The sequence below is a fragment of the Acomys russatus genome, chromosome 16, assembly GCF_903995435.1.
Source record: "Acomys russatus chromosome 16, mAcoRus1.1, whole genome shotgun sequence".
Taxonomy (NCBI): domain Eukaryota; kingdom Metazoa; phylum Chordata; class Mammalia; order Rodentia; family Muridae; genus Acomys; species Acomys russatus.
Window position 1 is genome coordinate 21,453,292 of NC_067152.1, and position 14,386 is coordinate 21,467,677.

At 53.2% G+C, this 14,386-nt stretch overlaps 1 protein-coding gene across 2 annotated transcripts in view; it reads right to left on the reverse strand.

Moving 5' to 3' along the window:
- Positions 1 to 9,879, reverse strand: part of Itga3 (integrin subunit alpha 3) — a 31,975-nt gene extending 22,096 nt beyond the window's left edge. Inside the window, exons 1-3 of one of the 2 annotated variants that reach the window (XM_051158356.1) lie at positions 9,639 to 9,879; positions 1,606 to 1,733; positions 1,074 to 1,153 (exon numbers count right to left, since the gene is read on the reverse strand). In XM_051158356.1, coding sequence (XP_051014313.1) covers positions 1,074 to 1,153; positions 1,606 to 1,733; positions 9,639 to 9,844 — 414 coding nt within the window. In that variant the 5' untranslated portion in view covers positions 9,845 to 9,879. Of the gene's footprint in view, positions 1 to 1,073; positions 1,421 to 1,605; positions 1,734 to 9,638 lie in introns of those variants that run through there. The other variant, XM_051158355.1, reaches the window with a different exon arrangement.
- Between the last annotated feature and the right edge of the window lie 4,507 nt (positions 9,880 to 14,386).

Here is a 14,386-nt window from a genome sequence, read left to right on the forward strand (position 1 = left end):
CTAAGTCCCTGGGTTTAATCCCAAATACAGCCAAAAAAAAAAAAAAAAAAAAAAAAAATCAAACTAAAAATGTACAAAGTATTCTGAGCCGGCCATGGTGGCACCCACCTTGAATCCCAGCACTGGGAGGCCGAGGCAGGCAGTTCTCTTGAGTTTGAAGTCAGCCTGGTCTACAGAGTGAGTTCCAGGCCAGCCAGGGCTACATAGTGAGACGCTGTCTCAAGGAGGTGTTCTGAATTGGCCTCTGGGCTACACAATATCTAGAAACAGGCATTGCTCTTGCTAATTCACTTTTTCTGCCATGTCCCAGCTATAAAGCACAGCCAGCATTTCACATGATCATATCCTTAAGCTCTGCTACATGTCTGGTACTTGCAAGGGGGCTCTGGTAAACTGATGGCCAATCTGGAACTTATTGGTAGTGTTCAAAGGGCGGAAGTCACGGTAGTGATGGCTGTAGGAGTGGTGACCACTCAGAGGAGGCTCAAGGAACTTCCTGGAGTGGTATAAATATGCCATTCATGGGTATTGCTGACACAGGCTTATCATTGGTCAAAGCTCAGAGAAAGCCAATACCTACCCTTTTCGCTATATGTAAATTGTATATAAATCTAAGTACTATCAGTCGGGGTCTCTGAAATTGAGGGCTGATGCTGAAGAATTGTCATCAGCAGAAGGAGGTGACAACTGACAGCAGGGAGTGGCACTCAAATCAGTGCCAGGGTGAGCCAGGGTCACCAGGGCTGTGCCTCTTCCGGCAGCCAGCCTCCCAGGAAGGAGTGCCTGCCAGCGCCCAACAGCCCGGGGCGCTCTCTGCCCTTTCCCCCTCCCTCCAAGTTCTCTCTGCTCTTTCCCACAACTGGTAAGCATCCATGCAGGTCACACAGGACCCACGCCATGTGCAGCTTTGGGGGAGTGCCAGACAGCCCTCTCCCTGGAATGCAGGAAACATAGAGGCCACAGACATAAGGCCACAGAAATGGGCATTTGCAAAGACCCCAGCCATGCACAGAGGTTCCTCTGCTGCCCTCCCTGGCCCTGGGAAGATGATGTGATGCAAAGTGTTCACTTACCAGGACTCTACCTGCGGGGCCTTGGCTGGCCACAGTCACCCCAAGCCACATGTCTTCAATAATGTGATGGTCAGGGTCACCTGCAAGAATGGGAGCGATCATGAGCTAGGGTCCTGCGTCCCATATCCCAGTGTTCAAAGCCTCCTGAAGGCAGCTTTCCCTCCTCCCTACGTCCTGTCTGTCACTGCTCTGAGCTCACACTATATGACCTTCCTTTTTTTTCCCCCTGCCCCCTTTCCCAGATGGACAAGAAGGCAAACCAGCTTTGCTTTTTTGCTTGGTTTTGTTTTTGAGGCAAGGTCTCCATATACATCTCAGGCTATCCTGGAACTCACTATGTAGGCCAGGCTAGCCTTGACCTTGCTGTCCTCTCGCCTTAGTTTCAAGTGTTGGAATAGTGATCATGAGCCACCCACCATGCCTTACTAACAAGCTGGCCTTGCATCTCCCCTTTGGGCTCCCTCTGCCAGGCTCCTGACTAAGCTCTGTCCCTGTGCCACCCCCACCTCCATCCTGCCAGAGCTCTTCTCACTTTTCTCTGAGATGTCCATCCGCTCACAGTCATTTTTGGAGGCGCTGAGGGGGCACAGGTAGACAGCACCAGTCCGGTTGGTGTAGTCATCATCGATGGCGAGGTCCCGGGGAGCACCAGCCAGAAGCCTGGGAAAGGGAGGCGAGTAGGCCAGGCTGACTTGACAAGCCTCCCTCCAGCCAATGTGCACATCAACACTCACTGGGCATGGACTCCACGTTATAGGGGTGGGACGTGAACAAATCTCGACCCTATCCTGCGAGAGAGCCCACCACAGAGGAAGGCAGGCCAGAAAACACTCGGTAGGCATGGTAGGAGGAAAACATGGAGGTCTGCACACAAGGTGCCTTGGCCTGAGTTTAAGGACAATGGCCAGGGGTCACCCAATGCAGAAGGGGAGGAAGGGCACTCGAGACAAGGGTACAATGTGTGCAAGGGCCAGAGGAAGCATGAGCAAGCCAGTGATTCAGGCACCAGCCCTCTGCACAACCAGAATCCAGGAAGAGCATTGGGGGAGGCACGAGTCATGACAAAGGCCTTAAAGGAACCACAGAGGGACCCCAGGCAAGGAGGTGGCAAGATCTTTGTTTGGTCAGTTGGTTTTGGTTTTTTTTTTTTCCTCATTTCATTCTCTTTTGGAGACAAGGCCTCATGTAGCTGAGGCGAGGATACTCCCTAATCAGCCACAGGTGACCCTGGACTTCTGATCCTCCTGTTTCTACCTTTCTTTCTTTTTGTGGGGGCGGGGCATTCAAGACAGAGGAACCCTGGCTCATCTGGACTCTAGACCAGGCTGGCCTCGAACTCACAGCGATCTGCCTGCCTCTGCCTCTCAAGTGCTGGGATTACAGGTGTGAGCCACCGAGCCCCGGCTGCTTCCAGCTTTCAAATGTTGGATTTTCAGGTATGTACCATCACGCCCAGTTTTACGCAGTGCTAGGAATTTAACCCAGAGCTTTCAGAATGCTAGGTAAGTACATTTCCAGCCCCAGATCTGGGTTTTTGAAGGAATTCTTTGGCCACAGAAGTAAAGGCAGATATGAAGGAATGTCAGTTACGGGTTCAAGATCTGGGGGCAGCCGGGTGGTGGTGGTGCACACCTTTAATCCCAGCACTCTGGGAGGCAGAGGCAGGCAGATTGCTGTGAGGCCAGTTTCGTCTACAAAGCGAGTCAAGGATAGTCAAGGCTACACAGAGAAACCCTGTCTTGAAAAAAAAAAAAAGCTGGGGGCATCAGGGAAGGCAGAAGGGATCAGTGAGTTGTTGGAAGCCTGGATTTCTCCTCGGGGAAACTATCAAGCTCATAGCTCGAGGAGGCACAGATTTCTAAGTGAGCTGAGTGATGCCTCCATTTGCCCCACCCCCACCCCAGATAAGCACACTGGTATGGGGTGGGGCTGGATTCCAGTGTGGCCCAAGAACAGAGTTCCACTAAGAAGGAGTGGACAAGAGCTATTTGCCACCTTGTCACCAGAATCCACCTTTAGGGAGACTAAGATGTTCCCCACAAGGGGGCTAGGACCCGGCAGTCCTCATCCCACACCAAAGGGGTGACTTAAGCCAGAGCAGACAGGGGATCAGCCCTGAAATCCTATCTCAGACTGTCCCTGTAAAAGAAGATCTCCAACTACCACAGGATATGTGACTAGTATCTGGGGCAGTCCAGCTTCAGAACCAAGCTTTTCCTTGTATCTTCTCCCTGTAGCCTTTCAATATTCTGCTTGGAACATGCCCGCTGCCACCTTCCTGCCAACTCAGCCTCCTGGGTGGCAGCACTTCCCAGGTGCCCCTCTGTTTTAGCCCAACAACACCACCATGGTCCTGAGGCTCCCAGGCTCCAGGCCTCTAGCCAGTCTGTCTGGAAGTGCTGAGCAATGGCTGAGCCTACAGCCGTGCTTTGGACCCGGGAGCGAGGGCGGCAGGGTGTAGGCAGGGCAGGGCCCAGGCATGCTGGGGCTTGGGGTGCCTCCACCTACTAGGAGTCAGGAATGCATTGCCCGGAGGTACTAGGAAGTGGGTGGACCTTTGCGTGCACCTCACACCTGCATCTCCGACATCACCTTCAGTGCCTGCTGCTCCTCGGGGCAGGGGCAAAGCTTCCCCAAACATAGTGGTGTTTCTGAGGGGTAAGGGAATAGAAACAGCAGCCAGGCCATTAGCTAACTTCTGTTCAAGCCAGGAAGGGTCCCTGCCTAACCGCCCCGGGCTGACCACAGGCATACACCTACCCCCTTCACACACTGGACAAAGAGAAGAAAGCCAGTGCCTGTGGGATAGGATACCTCAGTCTGAGCTAGGGACCTGCTTCTAGGACTGGCACTGAGTGATTTCCTTGCCCTGTGAGTCTTGAGTGTCTCATCTCTGAAATGGGAATCTCAGCTGAGTGCCCTACTCCAGGATTTGGGGAAAACAAATGGGCTCCAGCAAAAGGGCCCTCTGATTTAAGAAGCCGTGGTGGATCCAGGCAGTGTTGGCACACGCCTTTAACCCCAGCATTAAGAGGTAGAGGCAGGCAGATCACTGTGAGTTCGAGGCCAGCCTGGTCTGCAAAGTGAGTCCAGGACAGCCAAGGCTACACAGAGAAACCCTGTCTCGAAAAACAAACAAACACAGCCGGGCGTGGTGGCGCACGCCTTTAACCCCAGCACTCAGGAGGCAGAGGCAGGTAGATCGCTGTGAGTTCGAGGCCAGCCTGGTCTACAAAGTGGGTCCAGGACAGCCACGGCTACACAGAGAAACCCTGTCTCGGAAGAAAACAAACAAACAAACAAACAAAAAGAAGCTACAGTTGGTGTGAGTACTTATGCTGTTTTTTTGTTTTGTTTTGTTTTTGTTGTACCAGCACTGTTCCCTAGCTTGACTCCAGACTCTCCCCAGGGACCCTGGAATTCCAATACTGCAGGTTAGGGAACCTGACACAGGCAGAAAAGACAGACTTCATTGTTTAGAAAGAATGAGGGGTGACTAGAAGTGGGACTTCCACATCCCGAGGGTGGCAGGCAGGCAGTCGCTGGGGGAGGGGAGGGAAAGGTTAGTGTCTGCTGGAGGTGGGGGTGGCCTACTACAATGGGCTTGAAGAGCTGTAGGCTTCAGTGGGTGAAAGGGGTCCCTGGAGAGCATACATTGTAATGGATGTACTTACTACTATGGCTGCCACTGTCCTGCCTAACTCTTCTCTCAGTGGGTATCTGAGGGGCAGGGTCCCCATGCCTCCCAAGCCTGTCTCTACCAGGAGGGACTGAGGGACCCTTCCGCTTAGTGGCCTGAGGCATGGAACAGGCAGAGCCAAGCACAAAAGATGGCTGGATTAGAATAAGACTCCCATGCAATCTTCGCATTCCTGCCCTTGTCTGGTGCCAGCCTTGTGCCCACTGGTGGGGACTGGGGAGGGGCCAATTCCCTAATCCCTAGGCTCCTCCCTCCTAAGAGATTCCACTGGGAGCTCCCCCACACCCCCTGGAGTATTTTTAGCTCCTACTCAGGGCCTGCTCTGAGGCCCTTTAAGGCCCTCTGGCTCCCAGCCCAGGATGCAGTGGTCTACAGCCAGAGGCTTGTACACAGATGGAGGATGGAGGCATTCTCGAGGGTTCCTTTTAACCACAGCCAGGTATATGTAAGGTCAGGGTTAGGAAGCCCAGGACTGGGACAGACCTCCCTGGTATGTAAAATTGAAATATAAAGTATTATGTAAACGGACAGCCGGTAGTGCTACTGGATCCAGAGTTTAAAAAAAAATTTTTTTTTTTTAAACTGACCTCCCCCAGACCACCACTGAGCCCACCACTCAGCCACAGTCAGAGAGGCAAAGCCAAGTAGGGGTGGCCTAGGTAGAGCTGTCAGGAGGTAGGACCTCCCTCTCCTGGAGTCAGGCTGGCCTGAGGGGAGCAGAGAGCACCTCAGGAAGCAGATGGATGCTCGAAAATGGAAGATCAAGAACTCTCAACAGCCGCCTCCTCACCGGTTCATTTGGCTCCAACTAGAAGGCCCCTCCTGGCCTCTGGGGAGCCCCTGAGCTCCAAGTGCAAGGAGTAGGGCTCTCACCCTGCCCAGCCCTCTGTACCTCCATCCCTCCCAAGCAGTTCAAAGCTAATAGACTAGCTGAACAGAAAATAGCATTTATCTGAGAAAGCTGGGGAATGGGACCCAAGAGAGTTCAGGGCACCAGGCTGGCTCACACCAAAGCGGAAGAGGCCCTCAGGATTCTGCAGGTGGGGTGATGCTCAGAGTATACAATTCAACTTCATTTCAGGGAGGTGTGCGGTGGCTCCTCTGGGGAGATTTTGGGGAGCCCCCCCAGGGCCTTCCTCGGGAGTGGGGTCTTGGTGGCTGTTCCCCTCCAATGCCAGGCGTGGGAGCAGGAGGCGGGGCGATATCTGCGCCAGTCTGAGTAGGAGGGAGGTCAGTTCTTAGACGCCAGCTCGATGCCCCGCTGCCTGATTTAGCCACCTCCCCAGAGGCACTCCTATGGCAGATGAAACTGCAGCCCTTGCCCATCCTCCTCTACCCCTCCTCACGCTGCCCACCCAGCCCCCTCTCCCCTGGTGACTCAGCCCTTGAAACCAGAGCAACAAGCTAGAGGGAGGAAGGAATGAGAAAGATGGAAGAATGGGGTCTTAGCAGGCCTTAGGTGAGAAAGAATAAAACCGATTTTCTCATTTCTCTTCTTTCCCTGGCTTTGCGGGAGGCGTTCCATTGTCTGGCCTCAGTCCCCATTACTGCAATGGACGTTTCCTTCCTCTCCTTTTTTTGTTATGCTTTGACCTCCACCACCACCCTTTCTTTGAGACAGGGTCGTACTGTGTAGCCTGGACTTTGAGCAAACTGCCTGTCCTCTCTTGAGTGCTGGCATGACAGGTGTGTGTCACCCACCAGATGCACTTCACTGCTTCTTTTCTCACCCGCCCCCACCCGCAAGACCAGCGCCCCCTCTACCTTGTGCCCATTTTTAAGCCTTTTGGCCTAGAACGGCTACTGGAGAGAGCCAGCAGAGAAAGATAAACCACACTCAGGCTTTGTGCCACAGCCACAGCTGCTGTGCCACTTCTATTGGCACGAGCCTTGAATGCTGCCAGGAACCTGCCCTGCCCAGGGAGCGCAGCAGGTAAGCCAGGCTCCTGCCTACCTCGGGCATGACCTCATTTCCAGGAGCCACTCCCTCCCAGGTTTCCCAGATACCCTCACTTCCAACGGTGGAAAGGAAGGGAGCCCAGAGGAACCCCCACACCCAGCCAATGAGGTCAGGCCAGAGAAGAATGGAAAACAGAACAGGTGCAGGGAGGGTCAGCAACCACCTCACAAATGAGCAGCTCTTCTCCCTCTAAGGGGGCCTTATGTAACATCAAAAAGCCCAGAGTGAGCCAGACACAGCTTGGGAGACAGAGGATCTCTGTGGATCTGAGTTCGAGGCCAGTCTGTTCTACAAAGTGAGTTCTAGGACAGCCAGGGCTGTCTAGAATAAATAGATAAATAAACAAATCAGACAATCTCAGATAGATAGATAGATAGATAGATAGATAGATAGATAGATAGATAGATCCAAAGTGGGTGGTCTGTCCCAGTTTTGTTTTGTTTTGCTTTTTGTTCTTTTGAGTTGGTTGGTTGTTTGCTTTCTAGACAGGATTTCCCTGTGTAGCCCTGGCTGTCCTGGAATCACTCTGTTGACCAGACTGACCTCAAACTCACAGAGATCCACCTGTCTACATCCCTGGAGTGCTGGGATTAAAGGCATGTGCCACCACCACCACCACCCACTGTCCCAGACTGTTACTATCAGATACTGAGTGCCTGGGTTGTGGGTGAGTTACCCCAGGATAGAGGTAAAAGTCCTAAGCAGCAGAGACTGTCTTGGGTTTTTAATACTCTGGGCCCAAAGTCTTTGAGAACAAAAAGCTATGCTCTCCCTGCCCGACCCCATGATCGTGTATATACTCTCAGGGTTCCCCCAAAGTAAAAACCATGAGCCACACGGCTCTTCCAAGGGGACTTGATTCTGACAGAATCTGAAGCTTCAGTTTGACAGGTTAGTTCCCTAGAACACTCGGGCAGCTGTTCACATCTGGCTACACAGCTGGCTGTAGTGGATTCCAGCTGCTTCTCCCAAAAGGGCCAGGAGAGCTGAGTTCAATAAGGTGAAGACAGCCAAGCCACAGAAGCAGCAGCTCCAGGCGAGGTGAGAACACCCATCTGGCCAGAGCTACCCGCCCTCAGAGGTCCATCAGCTTCAGGATTCTCTGCAGAGGAGAGGAAAGCAGCAGTCTATCCCTTGGGTAGGACCCATAGGTGAAAGAGGTCCATCTCCATCAACTGTCTCAGGCCCAGAGCCTTCTACTGCCCGCTGGAGAACTGGGCACACGCGCCAGGACCTTTCTAGACATACCATCTCATTTAAGTGCCACTAACACTAAGAAGGCGGGTTCTCCACGACCGAAGAAACCACGGCTCACGTGCTAGAGACCACATCAGAAGTCAAGTCAAGACAGCAGTAATGACACTCAGTTTCTTCTCCGTCCACAACGCCAAGGTGCGTCTCACAGGCCAGGGGAGGAGGAAGGAGCCTATAAATCCAGGCACAATCTCATCCTGGGGGAAACTGGCCCCTTGGGTGGGAAGTATTTTCCTCAGGGTCACAGAGCGGAGGGGGAGGGGTTGCAGAATCCCTTTTCCTGTGTTAGCTCGGGCCACGCACCTTCAACCCCAGAACACCTGAAAACCATGTTCTGGGCTAGGATAGGGGAGGCCCAAGGCACTGCTGTAGCAACTCTCTATTGTCACAGGGGCCTCAGCAAGGTAGAAGGTTAAATCTGCCCGACCAGGGTGGAAGGGTGTGGTGGCCCTATCTTCTTGCAGGGGCCAGGTAGGGTAAAAGCTAAGTCCAGGTGGGCAGTACACAGCCAGGGGCTGGGCCAGCAGGGCAGAGGCAGAGACTGAAGTAAGTTGGACTTTGAACATTCCAAACTCCCTCAAGTTTCTACAGGCCCCAGTCAGAGCAGGGAGAGGTTTCAACACTGACCGTGTCCTCTAAATTAGTAACCGTCAGAGGCCAGGTAGGAAGAACATGCCGGGCAGGCCACCCAGCTCAAAAAGGTAGAAGGGGGCCTGTGTGGTCATCACTGTCCCTCCCTGGGCAGCCCCCGGCCACCCTCTCTTCCCTCAGGTAGCCAGCCTCAGCACACAGAAGCCATGCAGAGAACCCTCAGACACCTGGGCGTGAGTGCACAGAGAGGGGCAGGTGGTGGGAATGTAATCTCCTCCCCTCTGCTCAGCTCTTCCCGCTTCTTGCAGCTGTTGCAAAGGAGAGCAGAAGAAAGAGAAAACATCCTTTCCCTCTTCAAACCAAAACAAACGCGCTCAGGGCTGCTGACTCAACATGAATCTGTGGAATGTAGGGAGCTGTGTGGTGGGAGTACCCCCTGCTGCTTCCGGGTGGGCTCTGGCCTCTGAGGCTTAAAACAGCGTCTCTTCTGTCTTCTTCTGTCCGAGCCTCTAGGGGTCAGAGGGAGCCTCTGGACAGCTCCAAACGCCCAGCCTCTCTTCATCACCTCACTCTGCAATGCCAAGCCCTTGAGAAGCGGTCCAGCCTGGTTCTGCAGAGGGCGTGGCTGCCGTGGCCACAGGCTAAATATGGGGGGGGGGTATGGAGGGGTTAAACATATATATTCTCGGGTTCTACCCAGGAGGAGGAGAAGAAGGATGTAATAGGTGTTTATTTTACAGAGTTCTCCCAGCCCGGAAGAGAAGCTAATGTTAGGATGCTGGGCAACAGAGACCCTACTTCTGCTCGCCCAAGAGGGCTGAGGCATGAAGCGGTAGCGTCTAGACAGGTTCTGGCCAAGTCAGCACTTGCCATGATTACTGGCCCTGTCCTCCACTTCCCGCCAAGCCCCACAATCGGAGGGCTGCCGGCTTATCCGCCCCCTTAATTCTGCCTCACAAGCAGCAGCAGCAGCAGGCCCAGGTCTCCGACCCACTTAGGTCAGGTATCTGCGCACAGACCCCCTTTCGCACCCCACCTCACCGCCGCAAGGCTGACTTACAGGTAGCGCTGCTGTCGCTCGGTCTGCCGATGGAGGGCGACCGAGTAGCCGAAGAGGCTACCGGGGTTCAGCGCCTCCTTCACTACTAGGAATCGAGTGTCCAGGTTGAAGGCGAAGGCGAGCCGGTCGCTAGCCGCCACCATCAAGGCCAGGACGCGGAGCATCCAGCCAGGGTCGCGAGGCCAGCGGCGGGGGCCGGGGCTCATGGCTGAGAGCACAGGCCGGGCGAAAAACACAAGAGGGCTCAGCACTGGAGGGTGATGAACAGTTCACCTGCTCCACGCGCCGCCAGAGGACACCAGAGCCCGCAAGCGCCGCAGCGCTGGGAGTCCCAGGCGATTTTTTGCTGTAGTCCGGGTCAGTTTCACGTCGGCTCCGGGTGGCGCTTCTCCAATCCTTTTTTCCAGATCCGTGGATCTACTCTCACGCTGGTTCGGTGGACGGTCACCGTTCCCAGGCCCCGGCACTCCACATCCTAGATGGTCTGGGCCGCGCCCCCTTGGCGGTGTTAGCTCTTTGGATTCCGGCTAGGTGGAGGATCTGGAAAGGCAAACCCTCGACCGCCCGGAGGGCAGGAGGGAGGGATCCTCCCTGGCGCGCGCCCCGCCTCCCCACCGCCCAGTCCCGCACCTCCCCACCTTGCGCGCCCAGTCCTGACTCCGCTTTCCTTCCGGGGAAAGAGAAAAGGTCCCTGCTCGGCCGCCGCCTCTTAAAGGGGCAGCGCCGCCCCTCCCTCTCCATCATTGCTACCCCGACTCCGCCTACTCTCTCAGACACCTGTCGGTAGCCCTTAAAGCCTGGATTTCCCCTCCCTGTGGCTTGCTTCGCCAAGGAAGCATTGCCTTCGGTGCAAGACGGATTGGACGGGCGGGGCCGGAGGTGGGATTTGCCTGACGCTTCGCTGATACTGCAACTGGAATGGCCGTTAAAGGAGCTGCCAGCACCGAGGTCCGGGCTGGACAGACCAGGCATTGGCTCTTCAGGGAACCGTAGTCTGTGCCTGGCTGCCTGGAGTGCAAATTTTGTAGCGCTGCGAGTCCCTAAGAGGTGACTGCGGGTCTCCAGACTTTCTTCTTCGTACTAAGCGCTCTCGATGTTATGCACGGAGTATTTCTCCTGCCCACCCACCTCCTTTTATCCTGATCCCAGCTGGAGCCAGCTCCTCTGCAAAGCCAGACAGATATTTAGCGGTGGTGATGACAACTCATCAGTAATTGTAATTAGCAAGGGGCAGCATTTGTCTCCAAGGGCAGTGAATAGGACCTCAACCCCGACAGTTGCGTACTAGGTGATGCCAGTGGAGACAGGCGGGCTAGGCTCAAAGATCTCATTACCCGGAAAGAATCAAACTGAAAGGGAACTCCAAGAGGTCATTATAGACTTTGTTTTGAATCTAACTCAGATTTCCCCTATTGCAGAACAAAGACTAATTTTCCCTGAGCGTCGTTTTCTATATGTTCTTTGGGAGTTTTGTTTGTTTGCTTGCTCTTTTGAGACAGGATTTCTCTGTGTATAGCCTTGGCTGTCCTGGAACTCCCTCTGTAGACCAGGCTGGCCTGAAACTCACAGAGATCCCCCTGTCTCTGCCTCCCAAGTGCTGGATTTAAAGGCATGTGTCTGGTGGGGCGTGGTGGTGCATGCCTTTACTCAATCCCAGCACTAGGGAGGCAGAGGCAAGCGGATCACTGTGAGTTCAAGGACAGCCTAGTCTACAAAATTAGTCCAGGACAGCCAAGGCTACACAGAGAAACCCTGTCTCAACAAACAAACAAGCACAAAAGGCATGCGTCACCACCACTAGGGTTCTATATGTTCTTATAAGAAAACACAATATGCCTCAGGAACTGTGTTAACTGGTTTACAAATACTGCTTTTTCAAGTCAATAACTTTTGGTCACATACATCATACATACAACATGGTCACAAACATGCATGCATACATACATACATACAACAAGGAAAAGGAAAAACAGAAAATAGATCCATCCAATGGGATTATGCTCTTGTGTGTGAGAAGCCAGAGCATTCTGGGCCTGAGTCTTTGTCTGTGCAGCATGACCTTAGAAGGGGCAGGGCTCATTTCCACATGGATGACCTTCTACCCAAAGGTACAGCCTTATGGGTAGAGGCAATACTGCCCTTTTGCTAATGACAGCTCCTAACATGGCTGCCCTGGAACTCCCTCAAACTCACAGAGATCCACTTGCCCCTGGTCATTGCTCCCACCATGTAATGCATGTAAATCCGGGTCTGTACACGTCATTCCATTTACATGTGGGAGTGGGGCTGTCCCTACAGTCAGACACAGCCCTGGTCAGCTCTTCCTGCAGAAAGAAAGTTTAAATTCCTTTGCAGGCTCCAAATGCCCCCTTATTGGTGCAGAAGCAGCCCAGATGAGTCTGGAGTTAAAAGGAAAGACATGAGAGCAGAGGTGAGCTGCTGGACGGCATGTTCCACAATTATTAAATCCTCATACCCCTCCTCAAGGTGTTATCTTGGCTTTAAGATGGGAAGTTAAGCAATTTGCCTAAGGCCACACAGCTAGAATTCTAATAGCATAGTATCTAATCCCAGAACCCTTCTTAGCCACCATGCTAACGGTTAACACTTAGGACAAGTCAGATTTTGGTGAGACTGAGAGTGATGGGGGCCTCTCCTTTGGGATTGTCCTCAGCCATTTTTTAACTATCTCCCTCCTCTTTGCCTGGCATAGTGAATTCTAACTGGATGCCCCACCTAAATGGTTAAAATGGTAACAGCTAAGCAATCTATCTTCCTTAAGCTTTGCAGATACCAGAAGATCCCATGACCTTTGTAACAGCGTTCCCTCGCCTTTGAGTATAAACTCATGGCTATTCGCCACTGTGCTGTTTAGCTCAGGAGAAAAAGCAGGTTTTAGGAACATACAGGAACTAGTCCCAGGAGATAGAGTGGACTGCAGTGTTCTGGCCAGAGGGGAAGAAAGAAAACGCCCCAGAGATGTAAGCCATAGGTGGCAAAGTCCACACTCAGCATATAGCATATGCAATGGGGCTGGAGAGATAGTTCTGTGGTTAAGCACACTGGCTACTCTTCCAGAGGTCCTGAGTTCAAATCCCAGCAACCACACGGTGGCTCACAAGCACATATGATGGGATGTGATGGCCTCTTCTGGCCTGCAGGTGTACATGCAGATAGAGCACTCCAGGACATTAAATAAATAAATAGATCCTTTATAAAGAACATGCAACAGTATGCATATGGAAGTCAGGACAGCCTCGTGGGATCAGCAGTTTTTCCCTTCCACTTTTACATGAGTGTTGAGGTCGAACTCAGGTTGTCAGGCTCCCATGGCAAGCGCTTTGCCTGCTGAAGCATCTTGCCTGCCTGGTATGACTTTTACTATGTAGCTCAGGCTAGCCTCACATCCTTAACCAGGTACAGTTAGGAGCGCAGCGTTTGAATCGGAGCCTGGGGAGTGGCCTCTGAAGCCTGGCTTCACAGCTTACAAGTCGCTTCAGAGGCAGACTCATTTCATCTTTCCAGGCTCCCTGTGAAAGTCAGGGTTGGCCTCCTTGTTTGCCTCAAGGCTTCAGGAGTGTACCTGGATGGCCAAAAGCATACATCTTAAGGGAAGTCAGAGCTGGGAATGGAAGTTACTGGCCACAGCTGTATCTTTAAGAGATGAACTCCAGGCAGATGTTGTTCAGACAGTCAGACATACCTAAACAAAAGCAGCTGTAATAACACTTTTCTCTGTGGCATTTGGGAGCAGATACTTGTCCCTGGCTGCCCTTAGAACAGTATTAGTCGGAGCTGTGCCTTCCAGGGCCCCTCAGTCTCTCTCATGGATCGACTTGTGGGCTAGAGCTACTGAAGACATCTGGGGTCAAGAAACAGGAAGCTGGATGGAAGTTGAGCTGTTGCATTGCCCTTTTGGATAGTTCCCTTGGTCCTTGGCCCTATTCCTGGAGGAATGTCAGCAGCCAGGGCCAGGAGGGCCAGGGTGGACACTTGGTATAGGCAGGAGTTCTACCCGAAATAGCTTTGGGTCATGTGGTGATGACAGATGGGCTCCGCGCCAGGCCTTATCTAGTAAACCATCCCAAACAGGAAGGACCATCATGTCCGATCTGGGGAGCAGGAGCAGGAAAGGGATGAGGGCTGGCGTTTCCAGTCTAAAGGAGTGTCCAAGAGGGAACGTGGGAGCAGGAGCTGGAGGACTGGTAGAAGACAGACCCAGCTGAGGAATGTGGGAAGTGTGAGACAGGCCTCTGGGGGATGGGGGGGGGATGGACTGGAGTGGAGGGAGACAGGGATTGCCTGAGTCTGGGCTGGAGATCTGGAGAGAGAACTCTCTGTTCCATGCTGCAGGGCTGAGACTCTTCGTTCCTGGGCAGTTTATCTCGAGGGCCTGCCTCATCTCGGCCTTCCAGTTGACTTTGCACCGTCAGCTCTCCCCCATGCAGAATGGACCAGCCTAGAGACACAGGATGCATGTGAAATGATAGGCCACAGCTCTGCTTTTGATGGACAGCCTTTAAGCTTCCCCCTGGTTCTCTCTCCTTATGGCTCACACACAGACAAGGCCACAAGAATGGATGGGGCCTCCTCTCATTGTCTAAGGGAAGAAGAGTCCCAGAGGCCCTCCCTGAGTGAACAGTCTCTCCCTCTCTCTCTCTCTCACACACACACACACACCACAGTGAAAATCCACATTATCCTCCTTCCTGGCTCTCAAGCTCTCAAGTTCTGAGAGATTGCCATTC